The 19,700-nt window shown below is 56.2% G+C and overlaps 1 protein-coding gene across 5 annotated transcripts in view; it reads left to right on the top strand.

The window, feature by feature from the left end:
- COL18A1 (collagen type XVIII alpha 1 chain) overlaps window positions 1–19,700 on the top strand; it is a 94,919-nt gene that overhangs the window by 38,430 nt on the left and 36,789 nt on the right. For 2 of the 5 annotated variants that reach the window (XM_068970852.1, XM_068970861.1), the window contains exons 1-2: window positions 3,892–5,362; window positions 18,037–18,584. In XM_068970852.1, the coding sequence (XP_068826953.1) occupies window positions 3,892–5,362; window positions 18,037–18,584 (2,019 nt within the window). Of the gene's footprint in view, window positions 1–3,891; window positions 5,363–18,036; window positions 18,585–19,700 lie in introns of those variants that run through there. The other 3 variants (XM_068970871.1, XM_068970879.1, XM_068970888.1) reach the window with 2 other exon arrangements.

The following is a 19,700-nucleotide window of genomic DNA, read 5'->3' on the forward strand; positions in this document are numbered from 1 at the left end:
AACAGGGTAGAAGTGTTCGCTTGGTCTGTGCATGGGCAGAGGAGCAAGGAAGGCCTTTCAGCTGGGAGTGTGGGGTATCCTGGTGGGGTGGGGTGTTCCTGGCATGAGGAGAGAAGGGAATCCACTTGAAGCTTTGCTAGGGGCCACCTGACACTTGCAAGATTCCCAAGATTTCCCAGAATCTGTGAGAGAGAAAGCCGCCTTGTTATTCCCAACACCGCCTTCCTATCTCCACTGGGTCGAGAATTCTCTTCTATAAATTAAAATACCCTGTTGTATTTGATAGTGTCCAAGAAACCTCAGACAGAAACTCTATGTCCTCCAAGGGTCAGAGGTCACCAGAGACAGTTCTGCAGGTGGGGCGGGTGGTGAGGGGGGAACCAACCCATGCAGGAGAACTTGACTTAAGTAGTGGCAGCGTGGAATCTGAATAGAGGAGGACTCCAGGTTAATAAAGAACAGAGGCTACCACACCATCGAGGAGGGGGCGTCATCACTGAGGCAGGGCAGCCCTGTCTGGAGCTGCAGGGCAGTTAAGCATGGGGCACGAGGCCTTGAGGGGTGTGTGAGAGCTTGCAGAAGGAGACCCAGCAGGAACCGTGCTGTTGTTGGCTCCTGGTCCTGGACCCAGTGAATTCCTAGCTCACCAGGAATTCCCGGATCCCAGTCACTCCTAACCTGGGGGCTCAGAAACATGGGCCCTGACCCAGAGGTATTTGTGTTTCAGCCATTTCCAGTGGTTTCCCTCAAAACCCGTTTCCCCTCCTCCGTCCCCATGGACAGCTCAGGGAAGATTACCTGGCCTCCACGTTGAGCACGGACTCCGGAGGAACCAGCGCCTACAGGACCCTCTGCAGGGCCCTGAGGCTCAGACCCTGTGTGTCCCGATGGGCTGGCCCAGGCAGGCCTGTGGCAGCCACAGCTATCAGGGAGCCTGGTCTATACCGCATGCTTTCTGAATGCTGCTGTGCCCATGTGCGTGTGTGCATGTACGTGTGAGTCTGTGCACGTGAACGTGTGTACAGGTGTGTGACGGGGGGAGGGGTGTCTCAGACCAGCACCTCGGCAGGTTGCTTCCTGATGGGAGCCGAGGCCTGGGGCAGAGCCGTGCTGGTGTTCTCAGAGTAGGTGGACATGTGATGTTCTCAGAGTGCTGGGAGGTGAGCTTGGCCTCCAGAAGGTGGGCCGGAAGAGTGGGGTCTGGGGGGAGGGTGGGGGTGTCTCCCGGGGATGGTGTGGGCACTCAGTGCAGGGGGGCCACAGCAGCATGGTTCTCCTGGCTCTGGCTCTCCCAAGCAGGGTGAGGTGAACGAGTGCGTGCGGGCCCAGGGCTGCTGAGGGGCCCCGGGGAGTAGCTGAGGCCCGGGACCAGGGGGCGCAGGGCAGCCCCACGCTGACGGCGCAGGGGCTCTCCCTCAACTGGGCCCAGGGTCTCCCTCCAGGATGTGCCTGGAGAAGGGGAAGGACCTTTGAAATTTCTGTCCCGAGATTTTCCAGAGACTTTCAGGCATAAAATCCCATTAGTGGCAGCGAACAGCAAGAACGTTCTCTGGGCATTTCTGAGAATTCTGGGATGGATGGGGGGACCCAGATGTTGCCTTCCATGGAATGGTGCTCCCCCGCCCTTTTCCAGAGGAGACCCATGTTCTGCTGTCCTGAACCATAATTTTGACCCCAGGCTGCCCAACTCCCTGGACAGCGTTTATCAACAGCATCCTTGTTCTGATCTGGGCCCAGCCACAGCCTGGAGTGGACAGGGATCTCGGGGAACTTGGGCAGAGGGGCAGCTGGCGTGCCAGGCGTGCAGGGCACACATGGGGTCTAGTGTGGAGCGTGGTGTGTGCGTGGACCTGTATGTGGGGGAGGTGTGAGATTGCATGTGATGACGTGAGCCTGCAGGAGGGAGCACCTGTGTTTGCCGAAGTGAGTGTTGGGCATGTGCAGACGTGTATAGACCGCCCAGATTGCACCTGGGCTCCCATCTCCCAGGCCCTGGTCAGCTGGCCGAGGATTCCTGACCGTGAGCACTGCTGGCCACACTGTGTGCAGGCCCAGGAGGAAGGCGGGAGCTGGGCCCCAGCCTGGTGATTGTGGACACTGCTTTACAGACCGCCCATCAGGTGGTCAGGATGGGACAGAGCTTGGAGCTAGTCCTGCCCTGGGGCCCTCTTGTTGGGGGAAACCCCCCCACCTGTCCTCCTGCTGCTGCCTGGAGCCCCTCCTGGTGGGGACTGAAGGGGCAGCACCAAGGGCAGGTGCTGGGCAGGGAAGGGGCAGCGTCCTCCAAGTCAGACACCCACACCAGCCATGAGTCCCAGGCAAGGCTGCTCTGGCACTGGGGCCTTCTCCCCACACCCCAAAGTGAGCTCTGGGAGGACACATTCCTCAGTGTCCTGGAGGAGGAATTGTGTCATCTGAGGGCTTTCTTGGTGGCTCAGTGGTAAAGAATCTGCCTGGGTTGGGAAGATCCCCTGGAGAAGGAAATGGCAACTCACTCCAGTATTCTTGCCTGGAGAATCCCGTGGACAGAGGAGCCTGGCGGGTTATGGCCCATAGGGTCACAAAGAGTTGGACACAAGTGAGCAGGCAGGTTTGAGGTTTCACGAAGGAAGGAGTCGGGACTGGGTGGGTGGAGTCCAGCTGCAGGCCGGCCTGGCTTCTGGCCTCCTAGCAGTCCCCAGTGTGGGACACCCCCGGAAGGGGCACTGAGCAATGTCTAGAGGAGGCTGGTGCCCAGAGCCTGCAGACAGGGCATACTCACCCAGCCCTCCTCCCTGCTCTCAGGCTGAGCTCCGAGGAGTGGGAGCAGTGGGGAAGATCTCCGTTTGTCTGGAGACTTTGGTCTCATCAAGTCCATAATCTTCCTTTGCTTTCATGTAGATTCCCAACTGCTGTGCTGTCCCGTTGGGGCAGTTCTCAAGAACTGATCAAAAACTCCCAGGTCTGAGTGAAATACTCAATGAGAACTCAAACACCGGCAGGGTCGCCGGAGAGTTTGGTTCTAGTCCATGGAGACAGAGGGCTGATGTGACTGAGCAGGTTTTAAGAGTGAAAGTGAAAAAGAGGCTGTGATCTCTGGCAGGATGGGGTGAGGGAAGCCAGGTGTCCCTGGGGGACAGAGCCAGGTGGGTTAGGGAGCAGGCGACTCTGAGCAGGCCCCAGGGGCCGGACGCTGACCATTTCAGCAGCTGCAGCAGGAGGAAGGACTCAGAGAGAGCCCAGTGGTTTCTAAGCTCCAGCTTTGCTCCAGAGCTGTGGCCCAAGGCCAGGCTTCCAGGCTTTTCCCAGTCAAAGTGTCTCCAAGTGCAGAGGGCGGTGGGCACGGGGGACTGGGGGCTGCACTCCAGTCTCCTGAGATTCCTAGCCCTACCTAGGGCAGATGCCCTTGAGGGCCTGTGCCCTGTGCTTTCTCAGTTCTGGGCTCTGCAGGCTGCAGGGTGAGGAGGAGGGTCCTTCCTGAGCCTCAGAGCATGCAGGAGCCCCCTCTGCCCTCAACGGGACTAAGGTGCTGGCCTGGAGCCCACCCAACTCCCACACACCCGAGCAGGGACTCGAATGGCAGTCTGGAGGGGCCCAGGGCCCCGGGTCCCAGCGGAGGGAGCTGGGAACTGCTCTGGCCGCCCTGCCAGTGCCCTTTAGCCTCTGGCGGGGGAGGTCTTTACTGCTTCTAGGAAGTGTGAGGCGTTCTTGGGGGGGACCTGTCGCCTTGCGTGGAGATTTGCCTGTTCTCCCTCTTGAAGTAGAAAGGTGGAAGGAGGAGCCTCCCAGATGCATGAATGGGGCGCTGGCGCTGGCTGCTGGCCGGGGATAGGGGGGAGCGGGAGGCGGAGCGGGCTGGCCCCACCTCCTGACAGCGGAGGCGGCCCGCTGCTCTGCGGAGCACACAGCCCCATGGCTCCCGACCCTAGCAGCCGCCGCGGCCACCACAGCCTCCTGCTGCTTGCCTGCTGCCTCTCGGCCGCCCAGGCTCAACTGCTGTCCTGGCTATGGTCCGGGAACAGTGCCTGGCCCACAGCCGCACCAGCCTCCAAGCCCCGGGACAGCTCACCTGTGTGGCCCACGGAGGATACCACCACGCACGTGGCCCCCCGGGATGCTTCCACTGATTGGTGGAAAGTCCCTGCTAGCCCCACAGACCCTCTGGGGAGGCCAGAGGCGGGGCAGGGCCAGACCCCTGCTGGCCCCATAGCCTCCAACTCGAGCCCGGACCTGAAGGAGGAAAACATCGCCGGTGTCGGAGCCAAGATCCTGAACGTGGCGCAGGGCATCCGGAGCTTCGTCCAGCTGTGGGATGACGCTCAGGACACCACCCCTGCCGAGAGCTCTGCCAGGGCAGGGATGCTGGCCCCCGCGACCCCCACAGACCCCCTTTCTACTGCCCCAGCCGAGGGCTCCACCAGGGCAGAGACGCCGCCCCCAGTGGACACCACGGACACCCTCTCCACCCCTGGACCCTCCAGCACCACCCAGGACAGCGGGACCACCCTCCAGCCGAGCACCAAGGCCCTGAGCTCTCCAGACACCCAGATGACCGAGGCCGGCGCCCTACCAGTGCCCACCCAGCCGCCACCCTCCCCTGGCAGACCCTGGTTCAGGGAGTCCTTGGTACCGCCGACCCCAGGTAGATTTTCTCTTTCCTCTGTGCCTGCCCGGGCGCCTCCCTGGGGAAGCCAGCTGCCCCTCAGGCGGCCCCTGCAGCTGGACGGTGAAGGACTCTTGCTTGCAGCAGCCCGTCCCGGCCAGCAGCACGCTGACGACCGCAGGCCCACACCGCCTCTACCTCCCCTGGTGACGGGTTCCCTGGGCAGGCACACTGCCCTCTGGGCTCTCTCCTCTGATCCCCCTGCCAAGCTGTCTCATGTCGCAGTCTCAGCTCTAACTGTGGACAGTGGTGCTTGGGCTCCCCACGTGGCTGATTCTGTGGGGCCCGGTCTTGCTAACAAGTCTACACTGCTCAGGGCTGCTGAGCCGGCTGTCACTGGGCAGCCTGTCCCCACCACCGCTGGCCGCTGCCTGCCCCTGCCGCCCTCCCTGGCTCTCTGCGGCAACCTGGGCATCAGGCGCTCCTGGTGGCCCAACCATCTCCGCCACGCAAGTCGGGAGGAGGTGCAGGCTGAGGTCCCGGCCTGGGGGGCGCTGCTCCGGACCCACTGCCACCGCTTCCTGGCCTGGTTCTTCTGCCTGCTGCTGGCACCCCCCTGCGGGCCCGGCCTGCCGCCCGGCCCGCCACCCTGTCGCCAGTTCTGCGAGGCCCTGGAGGACGCATGCTGGAGCCGCCTGGACGGGCGCGGGCTGCCACTCCCCTGCGCCTCCCTCCCAGCCCGCGAGGACGGGCACTGCGTGTTCATAGGGCCACCGGCAGGTAATGGCCCGCCCGCCACCTGCTTTCCCATCGGTCCAGCCAGGAGAGCTCGGTCAGGGCTGCGTGAGCCTGGCTCGGGGGCCCCGCTGGCCCTGATGTCATGCCCTCGGGAGGCCGGATGGGGCCTCCTTTCCAGGAGGAGGCGGAGGTCTGGGGAGGCTGAGAGGCAGGCTGAGGCCAGAGGTCTGTATGTGACAGCGTCTCCCCTGGCTCCAGGATCACGTGTCACGTGTGTGTCAGAGAGGGGAAACGGAGGCATAGACAGCGACAGACCGCTGAATTCTGGTCGCTGCTCCCGGTCACTGGGCCACAGTGTCTCAGGTCCTTTCTGTGTCCCAGCCTGCATGATTGAGGGGCCCACAGGGGTGGGGGGCTTGCTGCTCTGAAAGTCCAGAAGTCTTGACAACCCAGTGGTCAGTGAGTCTGAGGAGCTCATAGGGGCCCCGCCAGCCGGCCTGTGAGCTCCACAGCCTCTCCATTCCTGGGCAGCGGGAGGGTCACTCCCTCCTGGGGGCCATGTCCCCCTGAGACTGCACCCCCAGCACCATGTGGCCAGTAGCGGGTGGACGGGCCACCACAGCTGCTAGGCCCCCCAGCTCCCTCTATGTCCATGGTGCACTGGGCCCTCGAGCAGAGCCGATTTGCACTGCTGGCCTGTCCTGTCCTTGCCCCGCTGTGTGTGTCCTGCCCCCCCAACCCTGTGGTGTTGTGGGGAACAGCCTCGACCTGCTCATTGGTCTGCAGAGTCATTGGGCTTTGGAGCTGGCCCAGTGCGAGGAGGGGTGGCTGCCCTGGACCCTGAGAGGGAGTGTCACCTGCTGGGCTCCTGGGGAACGTGTGTGGGTGATTCGCTGGCCAGGTCTGGGATGCAGCGAGGAGGTGCCCACGCCAGGGCAGGGCAGGAACAAGTGCTCACGACAGGCAGAGTCCACCCCAAGGAAGGAGAAAACCAAGGGAGAGGGGGGAGTGGCCGTGGCTTCTGCAGACAGACGGACGGGACACTGCTTGAGGGGTGATGGCTGAACTATGAGTGAGCAGGGTGGCCAGAAGGGCATCCTAAGAGCAGCCTGGGCAGGCTGTGCCCCAGGAGGGCATCTGAGGTGTGTGCAGAGCCCAGGGCCTGCGGCAGCCCCCGTGAGCAGGGCTGAGAGCAGAGCAGGGCTGTGCCTAGGTATGTCAGCACAGAGGGCGTTGACCTTGCCCTGCAGGGGGGGATCGTCTGCAGTGAGCCGCATGTCCCCTCCCCCCACAGTCACTGCTCGGAACATCCGCAGGGCCCTCTCTGCCCTGTCCCTACCAAGCCCACAGGGCCCGGGCAGCCCTGCAGGGAGCTGTGCTTCCAGGAGAACCCCAGTCCCACCCAAAAGCCCACCTCCTCTTCCTGCTGCATAATGTGGGGGTTGAGGGTGGGGCCCGGCGTGCCCTCCAGGGCCCTGAACACACACACACATCCTTCTGCTGGGACTTGGGCAGGGCCCAGGTCCCCTTTGGGTCAGGGATCAGCTGTAGCGGGCCTGGGGCTGGAGCCAGATGGGGAATGGGCCTCGTATGGGCAAGGCCCCGGCCAGGCTGCGTGGGGTGTGGAATTTCCTTGACCACAGCTGGCCTGAGGAGTGGCCAGAAGGGACTTCCCACTGGACATCTGCTCACATTGCAGGGCCTCTGCCTGGGAGGGAGGCTGTGTTCCGAGCGGAAGCCTGGGAGTTGCTCTGCTGCACTCGGATGTCCGTCACCCCAGGGACCCATGGGCCCAGGGCTGGAGCATTCTCCTCCCCTGGCCTTTCGGTGGCAACTACCCGCCCACTCCAGTCCCTGCACCGGGCTGGACGGTCCCTCTGCCCCGTGTGCTGGGGAAGGGGCCCTGGGATGAGACTGTCTCTGACTGAGTGAGTCCCTCAGGCTGCTGGTGTGTTGGGATGCAGGGTGGACTGGGGCGTGCGCAGGGTATCTTTGGGGGGTGGCCAAGCCACAGGTGCCAGGTGCTGCCTCCCCAGACCCCAGCAGACTCCCTGCAGGGCTCCACCCCCGCCTCCATGGCACCGGCACCCCCGTCTGTCTTTCCCCCCACCTCCCAGCAGACGGCCCCCTGTGCCGGGCCTCAGGGCCATATGACCGGTAAGGGAGGGGAGTGGCTGCAGCCGTCAAGGCCCCACCAGCTCCATCTGTATGCATGGTCAGGCTGGGCCCTGAGCTGCGCCCGCCCCCCCCCCCCCCAAACCCCCCCAGGTAGCCTGGCCCATCGGAGTCAGGCTGGGAGTGTCCCGGTCCCCTCCCCTCTCTGTGAAGGCAGCACACGGTTATTATTTATTATATTATTATTATTATTTATTATAAATATAATAAATATATATCAATATTATATATAAATATATAAATATAATAAATATAAATATTATTTATTCTGACGAGACCCTCAGAATAAAGCGAGTGAGGCCCCACATAGGGAGAGTGGGACATGTCCATCCCAGCTCCTTCTGGGTCCCTGCCAGGTGGGCCAGTGAGAGGACTGTCCCCCTGTGAGTGAGTGAGGACCGAGCTGGGGTCAGAGGGATGGGGCCAGGGCCCTGCAGAAGGGAAGGGGTAGGTTTTCCAGATGAGCGGGCTCAGCCTGGAGGAAGGAGCGTGCAGAGTGGCCAGAGCTCAGAGCGGCCCTTCCTCCTGCAAACCGCACACACTGGCCCCAGGCCGCCCACACCTGCCTCAGCCTCTGGGGCCGCCACGCTTGTCTCATCCTGGGCTGCTTCTCCTCTGCATTAGATGTTCATCGCAGGCTGGTCGTGAGCACGCTCATCAAGATCCAGGCCTCACAGGAGAGGGCTGGACTCAGCACCCTGCGGATGGAATGTCTGGATTCTCACAGATGTGGTGTGTGTGTCCTAGGGCCGCGGGGACAGATGACCACAGACTCGGGGGCTCCAGTGAGCATAGATGTGTAACCTTTGGAGTCAGAAGTCTGAAATCAGTCTCTTGGGGCCAAAAACAAGGGGTGGGGGGCTGCGTTCCTCCCGGGCTCAGGGAAGGCTCGGTCTCTGCCTCTTCAGCTTCTGGAGGCGCCTGCATTCCTTGGCTCACCGCCCTCCCTCCATCGTCAAGCCTGTGGAGTCGGCCAGCCCTTCCCAGGCTGCTCTGGCTCCCTCCTGGCTGGGAGAGCTCTCTGCTCAGGGTGTGGTGGGGTTGGGTGGGGCCTTCATCCTGAGGGCTGGAACAGCTGTCACACCTGCAGAGCCTCAGTCTCCAGATGCTGCGGGACCGACGTCCTGGAGCCCGTTACTTGGCTCCGTTAGCATGTTTGTGCGTGTGTGCATGCTCACATGTATGTGAGACTCTTACTTTGTGGACGTGGGACCACGTTCTGTGTCTCTGAAAGTTCCCTCTTCTTGCACAGTCTGGGACGTCCCCCCATGCCACTGGAGGGCGGGGTGGAGAGCCCCACTCATCCTCCCCATTTCTTCGTTTCTCACACCTGCACGTCTGTGTTAATGACTCGCGTGCTGCCTGAGAGCCGCCGTGTGGCCTGGCTTTGGGTGCTGGGTGACACCCCACGTGGAATGCAGAGCCTTTTTCGAAGGGCTGCTTGGATGCTGTTGACATTTTCTCTACCAGATCACTAGAAATGTTCCCCAAGGCCAGTAGGGGAACCCCTATGGCACAGGGGCCCTGCACAGGGCTCCCTCCTGACCACCTCCCTGAGCTCCAGGGCCACGGGCTGCATGTCACCACAGCCAGGGACTGTGCGACACCAAGGCCGTGGTGCACGTGTGTGCAGATTCGAGTGTGACGAACCTGTCGGCATGTCGGCGGGGAAGTGGGTCTCCATCCTCTCAGGAGGACTCCCAGCCCGGTGTGTCCCTGAGATGCTCATCCTCCATGTGTTTTCTCTGTGCTGCTGGGTGAGGACCCTTACCCCCACAGCCTTCTTGACTTGGTGATCACTACCGTGTGTGAGGAAGGGACAGGATGGCCTTTCTTTAGACACATGATCAAGTTGTCTTACCACGGTGGTCGCGTCCCGTCTCATGGGACAGTGGGCGGGGAGAGAGCCCCCAGGAGCTGCATTGTGAATGAGGACTCTCCCCTTTCTGCTGTGTACACAGGGCGGGATGAGGCTTATCACGTCTCAGTGGGCTGTCAAAATAACCGTCCCCTTTGTCCCACTTAGTGGCTTTCATCTAGAATTCTGTTTTATCTGATGTGGTGTTGCAATATTTGCTTACTTTTCTTGTTATCCTTTGCCTGATGTTTTGACCATGTTTTTCAGAGCAGTTTTGGGTTCACAGCAAACTTGAGAGGGGGGCACACAGTTCCTGTGCACTGTCTGCCCCCCGCCCCCGGCTGTCAGCACCCTCACTTTGAGCCTGCATTGAGCTGTCATAATCACCAGAGTCCAAATGCTGAGTGCTGGACAACATCTTCATTACCCTACAAATCCTCTGTGCTCCACCCGTTCACCGCCAGCCCCACCAACTCCTGGAAGGCATTCATCTTTTGACTGCCTTCATAGTTGTGCCTTTTCCAGAGAGTCATAGAGTTGGAATCATACAGTCTGTAGCCTTTTCAGATTGCCTTCTTTCTTAATCATTATGCATTCAAGATTCCTCCATGTCTTTCTTGACTTAATAGCTTCTTTTTAGCTGAATGATGTTCCATTGTAGGGATGGACTGCAGTTTATTTATTCATCTACTGAAGGACTTCTTGGTTCCTTCCAGGTTTTGTCAGTTATGACTTGTTATTGTTGTTTAGTCACTAAGTCATGTCCGACTCTTTGTGACTCCATGGACTGTAGCCTGCCAGGCTCCTCTGTCCATGGGATTCTCCAGGCAAGAATACTGGAGTGGGTTGCCATTTCCTCCTCCAGGGGATCTTCCCCACCCAGGGATAGAACCCGCATCTCTTGGGTCTCCTGCATTGCAGGTGGGTTCTTTACCCGATGAGCCATCCAGGAAGCCCCCAGTTATGAGTAAAGTTTCTAGAAACATCCATGTGCTGGTTTTAGTGTAGATACAGGTTTCAGCTCCTTTGGGTAAATACCCAGAAGCATGATTGCTGTTTCCTGCATGTTTAGTTTCTTAAGAAACTACCAAACTGTCTTCCCAAGTGGCTGCACCGTTCTGCACGCACCCCACCTCCCCCAGCAGTAATGAGAATCACTTTCGCTGCACATCCTCGCCAGCATTCAGTGTTGTGGCCATTCCAGATTTTGGCCATTCTGGTAGATGTGTAGTGACTGCTCATTGTTGTTTTATTTTGTTTTTATTTTAATTTTTGGCTGTGCCATGTGACTTGTGGGATATTAGTACAGGGATTGAACCCGTACACCCAGCCGTGAAAGTGAGGATTCATAACCACTGAACTACCAGGGAATTCTCTTGTTTCAATTTGCATTTTCCTGATGACAGCTGATGTGGAGCAGCTTTTCAATCTGCCATCCGTACCTCTTCTTTGGTGAGGTGTCTGTCTAGATCTTTTGTGCATTTCTCAGTCAAGCTGTTCATGTTCTCGTTGAGATTTAAGTATTCTTTGTATATTTTGGATAAGAGTCCGTGTGATGCCTGTTTTGTAGTTTTTTTTCCCTCCCAGTCTGGCTTCTCTGCTTATTCTTCTAATGGTGTCTTTTGGAGAACAGATGTTTTTCATTTTTAGTAAGTCCAGCTTGTCAGTTCTTTCATAAACTGTGTTTGTGTTGTCTAAAAAGTCATTGCCAAAAGCACGATCATTAAGCATTTCTCTCCTATTATCTTCTGGGAGTTCTATAGCTTTCCACTTTACATTTAGATCTGTGATCCATTGTGAGTTAATTTTTGTGAAGGGTGTAGGGTCTGTGTCTAGATTCTTTTTTTTTCTTCATGTGATATCTAGATGTTACAGCACCATTTGTTGAAAAGACTATCTTTTTCCCATTATACTGCGTTTGATTTTTAAATTCAAGGTTGGCTATATTTATGTGGGTCTCTTTCTGGGCTCTCTATTCTGTCCCATCGATCTACTTGTCCCTTTTTTTGCCAAGACCACACTGTCTTGATTCCCATAGCTGTATCAGTTCAGTTCAGTCGCTCAGTCGTGTCCGACTCTTTGCGATCCCATGAACCACAGCACGCCAGGCCTCCCTGTCCATCACCAACTCCCAGAGTTCACCCAGACTCATGTCCATTGAGTCGGTGATGCCAGCCAACCATCTCATCCTGTGTCGTCCCCTTCTCCTCCTGCCCCCAATCCCTCCCAGCATCAGGGCCTTTTCCAGTAAGTCAACTCTTCGCATCAGGTGGCCAAAGTATTGGAGTTTCAGCTTCAACATCATTTCTTCCAATGAACACCCAGGACTGATCTCCTTTAGGATGGACTGGTTGGATCTCCTTGCAGTCCAAGGGACTCTCAAGAGTCTTCTCCAACACCACAGTTCAAAAGCATCAGTTCTTTGGCGCTCAGCTTTCTTCACACTCCAACTCTCACATCCATACATGACCACTGGAAAAACCATAGCCTTGACTAGATGGACCTTTGTTGGCAAAATAATGTCTCTGCTTTTTAATATGCTGCCTAGGTTAGTCATAACTTTCCTTCCAAGGAGTAAGTGTCTTTTAATTTCATGGCTGCAGTCACCAACTGCAGGCATTTTGGAACCCCCAAAATAAAATCAGCCACTGTTTCCACTGTTTCCCTATCTATTTCCCATGAAGTGATGGGACCGGATGCCGTGATCTTCGTTTTCTGAATGTTGAGCTTTAAGCCAAATTTTTCACTCTCCTCTTTCACTTTCATCAAGAAGCTTTTTAGTTCCTCTTCACTTTCTGCCATAAGAGTGGTGTCATCTTCATATCTGAGGTGATTGATATTTCTCCCGGCAATCTTGATTCCAGCTTGTGCTTCATCCAGCCCAGCGTTTCTCGTGATGTACTCTGCATATAAGTTAAATAAGCAGGGTGACAATATGCAGCCTTGACATACTCCTTTTCTTATATGGAACCAGTCTGTTGTTCCATGTCCAGTTCTAACTGTTGCTTCCTGACCTGCATACAGGTTTCTCAAGAGGCAGGTCAAGTGGTCTGGTATTCCCATCTCTTTCAGAATTCTCCACAGTTGATTGTGATCCACACAGTCAAAGGCTTTGGCATAGTCAATAAAGCAGAAATAGATGTTTTTCTGGAACTGTCTTGCTTTTTCGATAATCCAACAGATGTTGGCAATTTGATCTCTGGTTCCTCTGCCTTTTCGAAAACCAGCTTGAATATCTGGAAGTTCACGGTTCACACATTACTGAAGCCTGGCTTGGAGAATTTTGAGCATTACTTTACTAGCATGTGAGATGAGTGCAATTGTGCAGTAGTTTGAACATTCTTTGGCATTGCCTTTCTTTGGGATTGGTATGAAAACTGAACTTTTCCAGTCCTAAGGCCACTGCTGAGTTTTCCAAATTTGGTGGCATATTGAGTGGAGCACTTTCACAGCATCATCTTTTAGGATTTGAAATAACTCAACTGGAATTCCATCACCTCCACTAGCTTTGTTCGTAGTGATGCTTCCTAAGGCCTACTTGACTTCACATTCCAGGATGTCTGACTCTAGGTGAGTGTGAGTGATCACACCATTGTGATTATCTGGATCGTGAAGATCTTTTTTGTACAGTTCTTCTGTATATTCTTGCCACTTCTTCTTAATATCCTCTGCTTCTGTGAGGTCCATACCATTTCTGTCCTTTATCAAGCCCATTTTTGCATAAAATGTTCCCTTGATATCTCTTATTTTCTTGAAGAGATCTCTAGTCTTTCCCATTCTATTGTTTTCCTCTATTTTTTTGCACTGATCGCTGAGGAAGGCTTTCTTATCTCTCCTTGCTATTCTTTGGAACTCTGCATTCAAATGGGAATATCTTTCCTTTTCTCCTTTGCTTTTTGCTTCTCTTCTTTTCACAGCTATTTGTAAGGCCTCCCCAGACAGTGATTTTGCTGTTTTGCATTTCTGTTTCTTGGGGATGGTCTTGATTCCTGTCTCCTGTACAATGTCAAGAACCTCTGTCCATAGTTCATCAGGCACTCTATCTATCAGATCTAGTCGCTTAAATCTATTTCTCACTTCCACTGTACAGTCATAAGGGATTTGATTTAGGTCATACCTGAATGGTCTAGCGGTTTTCCCCACTTTCTTCAATTTAAGTCTGTGGCAATAAGGAGTTCATGATCTGAGCCACAGTCTGCTCCTGGTCTTGTTTTTGCCATGGCTTATAGTGAAAGTGAAGTCGCTCAGTCGTGTCCGACTCTTTGCGGACTGTAGCCCACCAAGCTCCTCCATCCATGGGACTCTCCAAGCAAGAATACTGAAGTGGGTTGCCATTTCCTTCTCCAGGGGATCTTCTCGACCCAGGGATCGAACCCAGGTCTTCCACATTGCAGGCAGATGCTTTAACCTCTGTACCACTAGGGAAGCCCTTAAGTACAAGAATCCAAGTACTAACATCAAAGATTTCAAGGGAGGAAAGGAAGCCAGGTTGAAAGAAGAAGGGGGAGGAGGCGGGAGGGGAGGGGTGAAAGGGGTGGCCTTACAGACGTCTCCTGCCACCTACAGGCGTTATGGGACTTTTCCCTGGGCCTCCAGGGAAGGGAGGACTGGAACTCAGCCCTGCCAGAAATCAGACCAGACCAGAACCAGAATTCGAGTTCTCTGCTAAGAGGAGGTGATCAGTCTTCAATCCTCAGCTCAAGCTGAGGGCCCTTCAACCAGATTCCTGCGTCCAGGACCGGGGGACTAGAAAAACAGGGAAGGACAGGACGGGTTAAGGAGAGGAAAGAGAGAGGGAAGGAGAGAGAGGTTGGTTTATAGTAAGTCTCAAACCAGACAGTGTCACTTCTCCAATTTTGGTCTCCTGCAAGTATTGAGTTAGTCTTTTCCTCTCTGTATAAACTCCAAGTTGGTTTGTTGAAAGCCCCCAAATAACTTGCTGTGATTTTTATTGGGATTGTATTGAATCTATAGGTCAAGTTGGGAAGAATTGATATCTTGACAATATTGAATCTTCCTGTCCATGAACATGGACTATCTCTGCATTTGTTTAGTTCTTCTTTGATTTCTTTTGTCAGAGTTTTGTAGTTTTCCTCATGTAGATCTTGTGCGTATATTTGTCATACTTATGTGTAGTATAAATATAAATATTTCATCTTGGAGGTGCTAATGTAAATGGCATCATGTTTAATTTCAAATTCTACTTGTTCATTGATGGTATATAGGAAAATGATTGACTTTTGTACATTAATGTTATATTCTACAAACTTGCTATAATCGGTAGCTCCAGGAGTAGTTTTTGAATAATTATTTTGGATCTTCTGCTGTTTGATTTTCATGTCGTCTGCAGATTGACAGCTTTATTTCTCCCCACCCCCCCAACCTATGTGCTTTTATTGCCTTTTCTTGTCTATGGCATTATCTATGATGTGAAAGAGAGTGGTGAGGGGGCATCCTTACCTTGTACCTGATTTTAGTGAAAAAGCTTAAAATTTCTCACCAGTAAGTATGGTGTTAGCTGTAGCTTTTTAAAAAATATTTATCAAGTTGAGGAAGTTCACCTTTATTCCTAGTTCCAGATTGAAGGTTTTTTATCATAATAGGTGTAGGATTTTATGAAATACTTTTTCTACATCTATGATATGACCGTGTGATTTCCTCTTCTTTAACTTACTGATGTGATGGTTTCCATTAATTGATTTCAAATGTTGTTCAGTCACCAAATCGTGTCCGACTCTTTGGGATCTCATGAACTGCAGGCTTCCCTGTCCTTCACCATCTCCTGAAGTTTGCTCAAACCCATGTCCCTTGAGTCAGGGATGACATCCAACCACCTCATCCTCTGTCACCCCTTCTCCTTTTGCCCTCAGTCTTTCCCAGCATCAGGGTCTTTTCCAATGGGTCAGCTCTTCATATCTGGTAGCCAACATATCGGAGCTTCAGCTTCGGCACCAGTCCTTCCAATGGATATTCAGCGTCAATTTCCTTTAGGATTGACCGGTTTGATCTCCTTGCTGTCCAGGGGACTCTCGGGAGTCTTCTCCAGCACAATTTGAAAGCACCGTTTATTTGCTGCTCAGTCTCCCTTATGACCCAGCTCTCATATCCAAACGTGAATACTGGAAAGACCATAGCTTTGACTAAGCAGCCCTTTGTTAGCAAAGTGATATCTCTGCTTTTTAATACACTGTCTAGGTTTGTCATAGCTATGTTGAGCCAACCTGATGTACCTGGGCTAAACCCCACTGGGCCCTGGCTGGTCTGTTTGCTGGAAGGGAAACTGTCTTCAACTAGGCAAGTCCCCTGATTCCTTGATCTGAGGCGGGTATGGCTGTCTGGAGGGCCCCAGCTTGCCTAGGTGCCACCCACTGTGTTCCCAGGAGGGCGCTACTGGAGCTCCCAGAGCCCGGCTCAGGCGCTTGCTAGCTGGAGAGGTGCTGGTTTCCACCCGGAGACAGCTGGGCCAGCGCCTCGGGCCAGCGCCTCCAGCCCAGCAGCTGCCAGATCTGCATGGAGGTGTGGCTACAACCACCCCCCGCCCCCACCCCTGCTCAAGATGCCTGTAACTGGAGACTGGAGCAGTGACCTCAGGGCTGTGGCATTCTGAAGATTACTCCCGATGGGAACCATGGAGAATTGCACAGAGATGAAATAGGAGAACTTTGGGAAGGAGCTGCTCATGCATCTCTGGGGTCTCTGGGGCTGTCTTCCAGCCAGGGGCCCAAGGCTGCTGTGTCTCAGCATCCTTAATCAATCTGGAAAAGTTCTAGCTGCCCAGGAGGAAGCGTGCGGCTGGGGCACATCCAGGCTTCACTTCCGGGACAGCTGAGATGGGGCACCAGGGCTACTGGCACTCAGGCTGCTGAAGGCCCTTGTTCCTTAATCTTAAGGCATCTCCCTGAGTGGACACTGGGGCCCCGGGCACGTCTGATGCAAAGGGACTGTACAGCCACACCATTTGGGTGGACAGTGGTGTCCGTCTGTGAGCAGAAGGTGATAGCTGGCTTCCCGGAGCCCAGGGTCTTTGTGAAGGCCCCCTGCCCCGGTGAGAGTCCATCCACCCCGGCAGGTGCTGAGGCAAGCCATTGTTCTGCGGGTGCTGCTGTCTGCCCTGGCGGTTCCCCGCTTTTCATCTGTGTAAGGATCTCACCTGCAAGGGGTAGAGTGAGGCTGAAGGGGAGCCCACAATGCAGGAAGTCAGGGCTGCTCAGAGACAAGACGCTGCTGTCCTGGTGGGGCTAGTCTGGCAGGTACCCCAAACCTTCATCCTCGAGACCAGACCTTGCTGGTCTCTTCTCTTCTCATAGTTTGTTCTCTGGGGACTCTTTGAGCGACACAGCTTCTTTGGAAGTTGGGGTCCAGCATTTGCTCCCTCTGCTCCAGGGAGTCCGGGTCAGCCTGACCCTGCACTCTGGGGCTGGACACCAGGCCCTACCACACACGGAGACACTGACAGGGCCACAGTGTCACCTGCATACACAGCCGTGTGCATACTCAGCTTAGTTAGGACACCCACACGCCAGCAGCTGCCTCCCAGAAGAGCTTCTCTGTGTACCGCATTTTGGGGGCAGAGCCCACCCAGGTTGTGGGGGGGAGGGCCTTGAGAGGAAAGGCCTGGAGGCTCCTTGCCCTTCTGCCTGGCAATGTCCAGGGAAGTCACTGGTGAGCGGGCCTCTTCCAGAGCTGGTGTTTACCGTCCTGTGCCGGGCAGCCACCACAGCCCCTGGACAGAGAGGTAGGCCCTGCTTTCCCCCAGCCTTGATGCCCCTGGTCCCAGAGGTCGCCAGTCCAGGCCGCTGATGGCCCCTGCCCACCTGGGAAGCAGCCCTGTTCAGGCAGGTCCGGGCACCAGGGCTGTGTCCCAGCCCGGGCCCATGCCACCAAGGGGGCTCCGTACAGTCGGGTATCGCTGGAGAATGTGTGCCTGTGACACTGAGCCCCCGAGGAGGGGGAGGGATGTGAGCGCACAGAGAGTTTGAGAGGAAGGATGAGGTGTAGGGCGGGAGAGTGGGCAGTGCGGGAGGGAGAAAGCTGCCCTCCCTTCCCCGATCACATAGCCCTGTCCAGGCCGGGTGGTGGTCGTGGCACCCAGCAGGAACTCAGGGCAGTGAGCGCCAGCCCTGCGAACAGCCACCACCCGGTAAAACCCACAGTGCTGGGAGGCTTGGGTGGGGTTTGCTGCCCCACGTGTGGGCAGACAGGGGCACCAGAAGCCTCAGAGGGGCCCCCAGGAAATGCAGCCCTCTTATCCTCTCCCTTCCTGGGAGTATAACTGTTTCCAGGCTGTTCCTAGTGTGCACTCAGCTCAGGGCAGCCCTGTGCGAATCTCTCTCTTTTGTATGTCAGGTATGCCATGTGACTCAAGTGTGGGAGCGGCGGCGGGGACCAAGTCCCAGTGTGGAGTCTGAGCAGGGGTTGGGAGTGGAGGCTGGATGGAGCTCCTCGTGCTAACTTTAGGGAGGCGGGGTCTATAGCAGGCCACGCCCCTGCCTCTCGAGCCAGGCTGGTTTTGGAGGGTTTCTGCGCCCCACTTGGAGGAGCGAGCCCGTGGGGGTGGGCGTGGTGCCTGAAGGAACAGGTGGCTGTCTGTCCCCTCTGGGGCGGTGGTGGGGGCAGGCGTGAGATGGCCCAGGCCTTGGTTTCCCCAGTGGGCGCAGCCTCACTGCTGTCTTTCTCTCCGCAGAGGGCGAGGTCGTGGAGGTGGGGCTCCAGCAGCTGCTCGGTGAGCCCCCGCCCTGGCAGGTGGCCGTGGTGCACGACCCCACCGTGGGGCCCGCCTATGAGTTTGGCGAGGACGGCAGCGGTGGAGGCCAGGCGGCCCGGAGCCTCCTGCCCAGCGCGTTCTTCCAGGACTTCTCGCTGCTGGTGCGTGTGCGGCCGGCCTCGGCGCGCGCGGGCGTGCTCTTTGCAGTCACAGACCCTGCGCAGGCGGTGGTCTCGGTGGGCGTGAAGCTGACGGCGGCGCGTGGGGGGCGGCAGCACCTGCAACTGCTGTACACGGAGCCCGGAGCCACCGACACGCGCTCAGCCGCCAGCTTCGAGCTGCCTGTGCTGGATGGTCGCTGGACGCGCCTGGCGCTCAGCGTGGATGGCGCGTACGCCAGGCTCTTCGTGGACTGTAAGGAGGTCCAGGGCCAGCCCCTGGCGCACTCGCTGCACGACCTGCAGCTGGAGCCGGACGCCCGCCTCTTCGTGGCCCAGGCCGGTGGAGCGGACCCTGAAAAGTTCCAGGTAACTATGATGGCCTGCTTGGGGGGCAGGGGCGGGAAGCTGGGGATGGATGATGGCCACTGCTGTCTGCTGCTAAGGCAGCTCCAGGGACAGGCAAAGCCCGGGTTACACAGCCATCAGGACCCTCGGCCCACCCTGCTCCCTCTGGGCGTTCACTCCCTGCTGCTCTGAGACCACTGCCTTCACGGGATGCCCGCATCTGCCACGTCCAGGCCCCCACCCTGTGTGTGCATATGCCTGTCCACATGGGTGCGTGGTGCCCCGTGGTGACCCTGGGCTCCGGGCCCCACCCCACCCCATCAGTGAGCAGGGGCTTTATTCTCCTGTCAAACAGACCACGCGCAGTGAAAGAATTTCAGAACAGCAATGGAGCGCTGAGTGTGCGCCTGTCTGGGGGCCGTCTGCACATCACCCCAGCTGGACCAGAGGCTTCAGGCCACGCACCAGCATTCATCGTGCTGGTTGTTTTTGCCAAACTGTGCAGTGGCCTCGTGGCTGGTAAGCCGCAGGGCAGGCCTTCTTCTCAGAGCAGCAGGGGCAGAATTTCCCCGGTGGCGACCGGCGAGCAGTGGTCCCCGGCGTGTCCCCAGGGAAGCCCCTCCCCCAGGCCCTGCTTCATTTCTGGCGAAGGCGGGTCCCAGATGCTAGTGGATCCTTCTCCTGGGTCCTCGGTGACCACACTTCTCGGAAGCTTTCGCCAAATCCTGCCTCCTGGAAACAGTGATGGCCACCCTCAGATCTTAGCAGGTCCCTGAATTTGAACACTGCAACTGGCACGCCCACCCAGCAGTTCAGACAGGGTTCCCTGTGTGTGCCAGTGGGGGATGTGTCCACAGGGGACAGAAAGTTAATTATTGCCCAGACAAAGGCTGCTTGGTTAACGTTGTTCTAAGTCCTGGTGACTCGCTTCTGAAAGCTGACCTTTCACCTTTGGCAGGAACTTTCACCCAAGGGGTCTGGGAGCCAGTAAGACTTTGATACCAAACTGAGCCTCTTTGTGTTTTCACTTTGATCCTCAAACTTGATGAAGTGGAGATAAGTCAGAGGGAGCCGTGCCATGGGAGAGGCACTGTGTTTACTGGTGATTCGTTGTGAGAATTCCCGGGCTTTTCTAGA

This window comes from Capricornis sumatraensis, chromosome 1 (genome assembly GCF_032405125.1).
Source record: "Capricornis sumatraensis isolate serow.1 chromosome 1, serow.2, whole genome shotgun sequence".
NCBI lineage: Eukaryota > Metazoa > Chordata > Mammalia > Artiodactyla > Bovidae > Capricornis > Capricornis sumatraensis.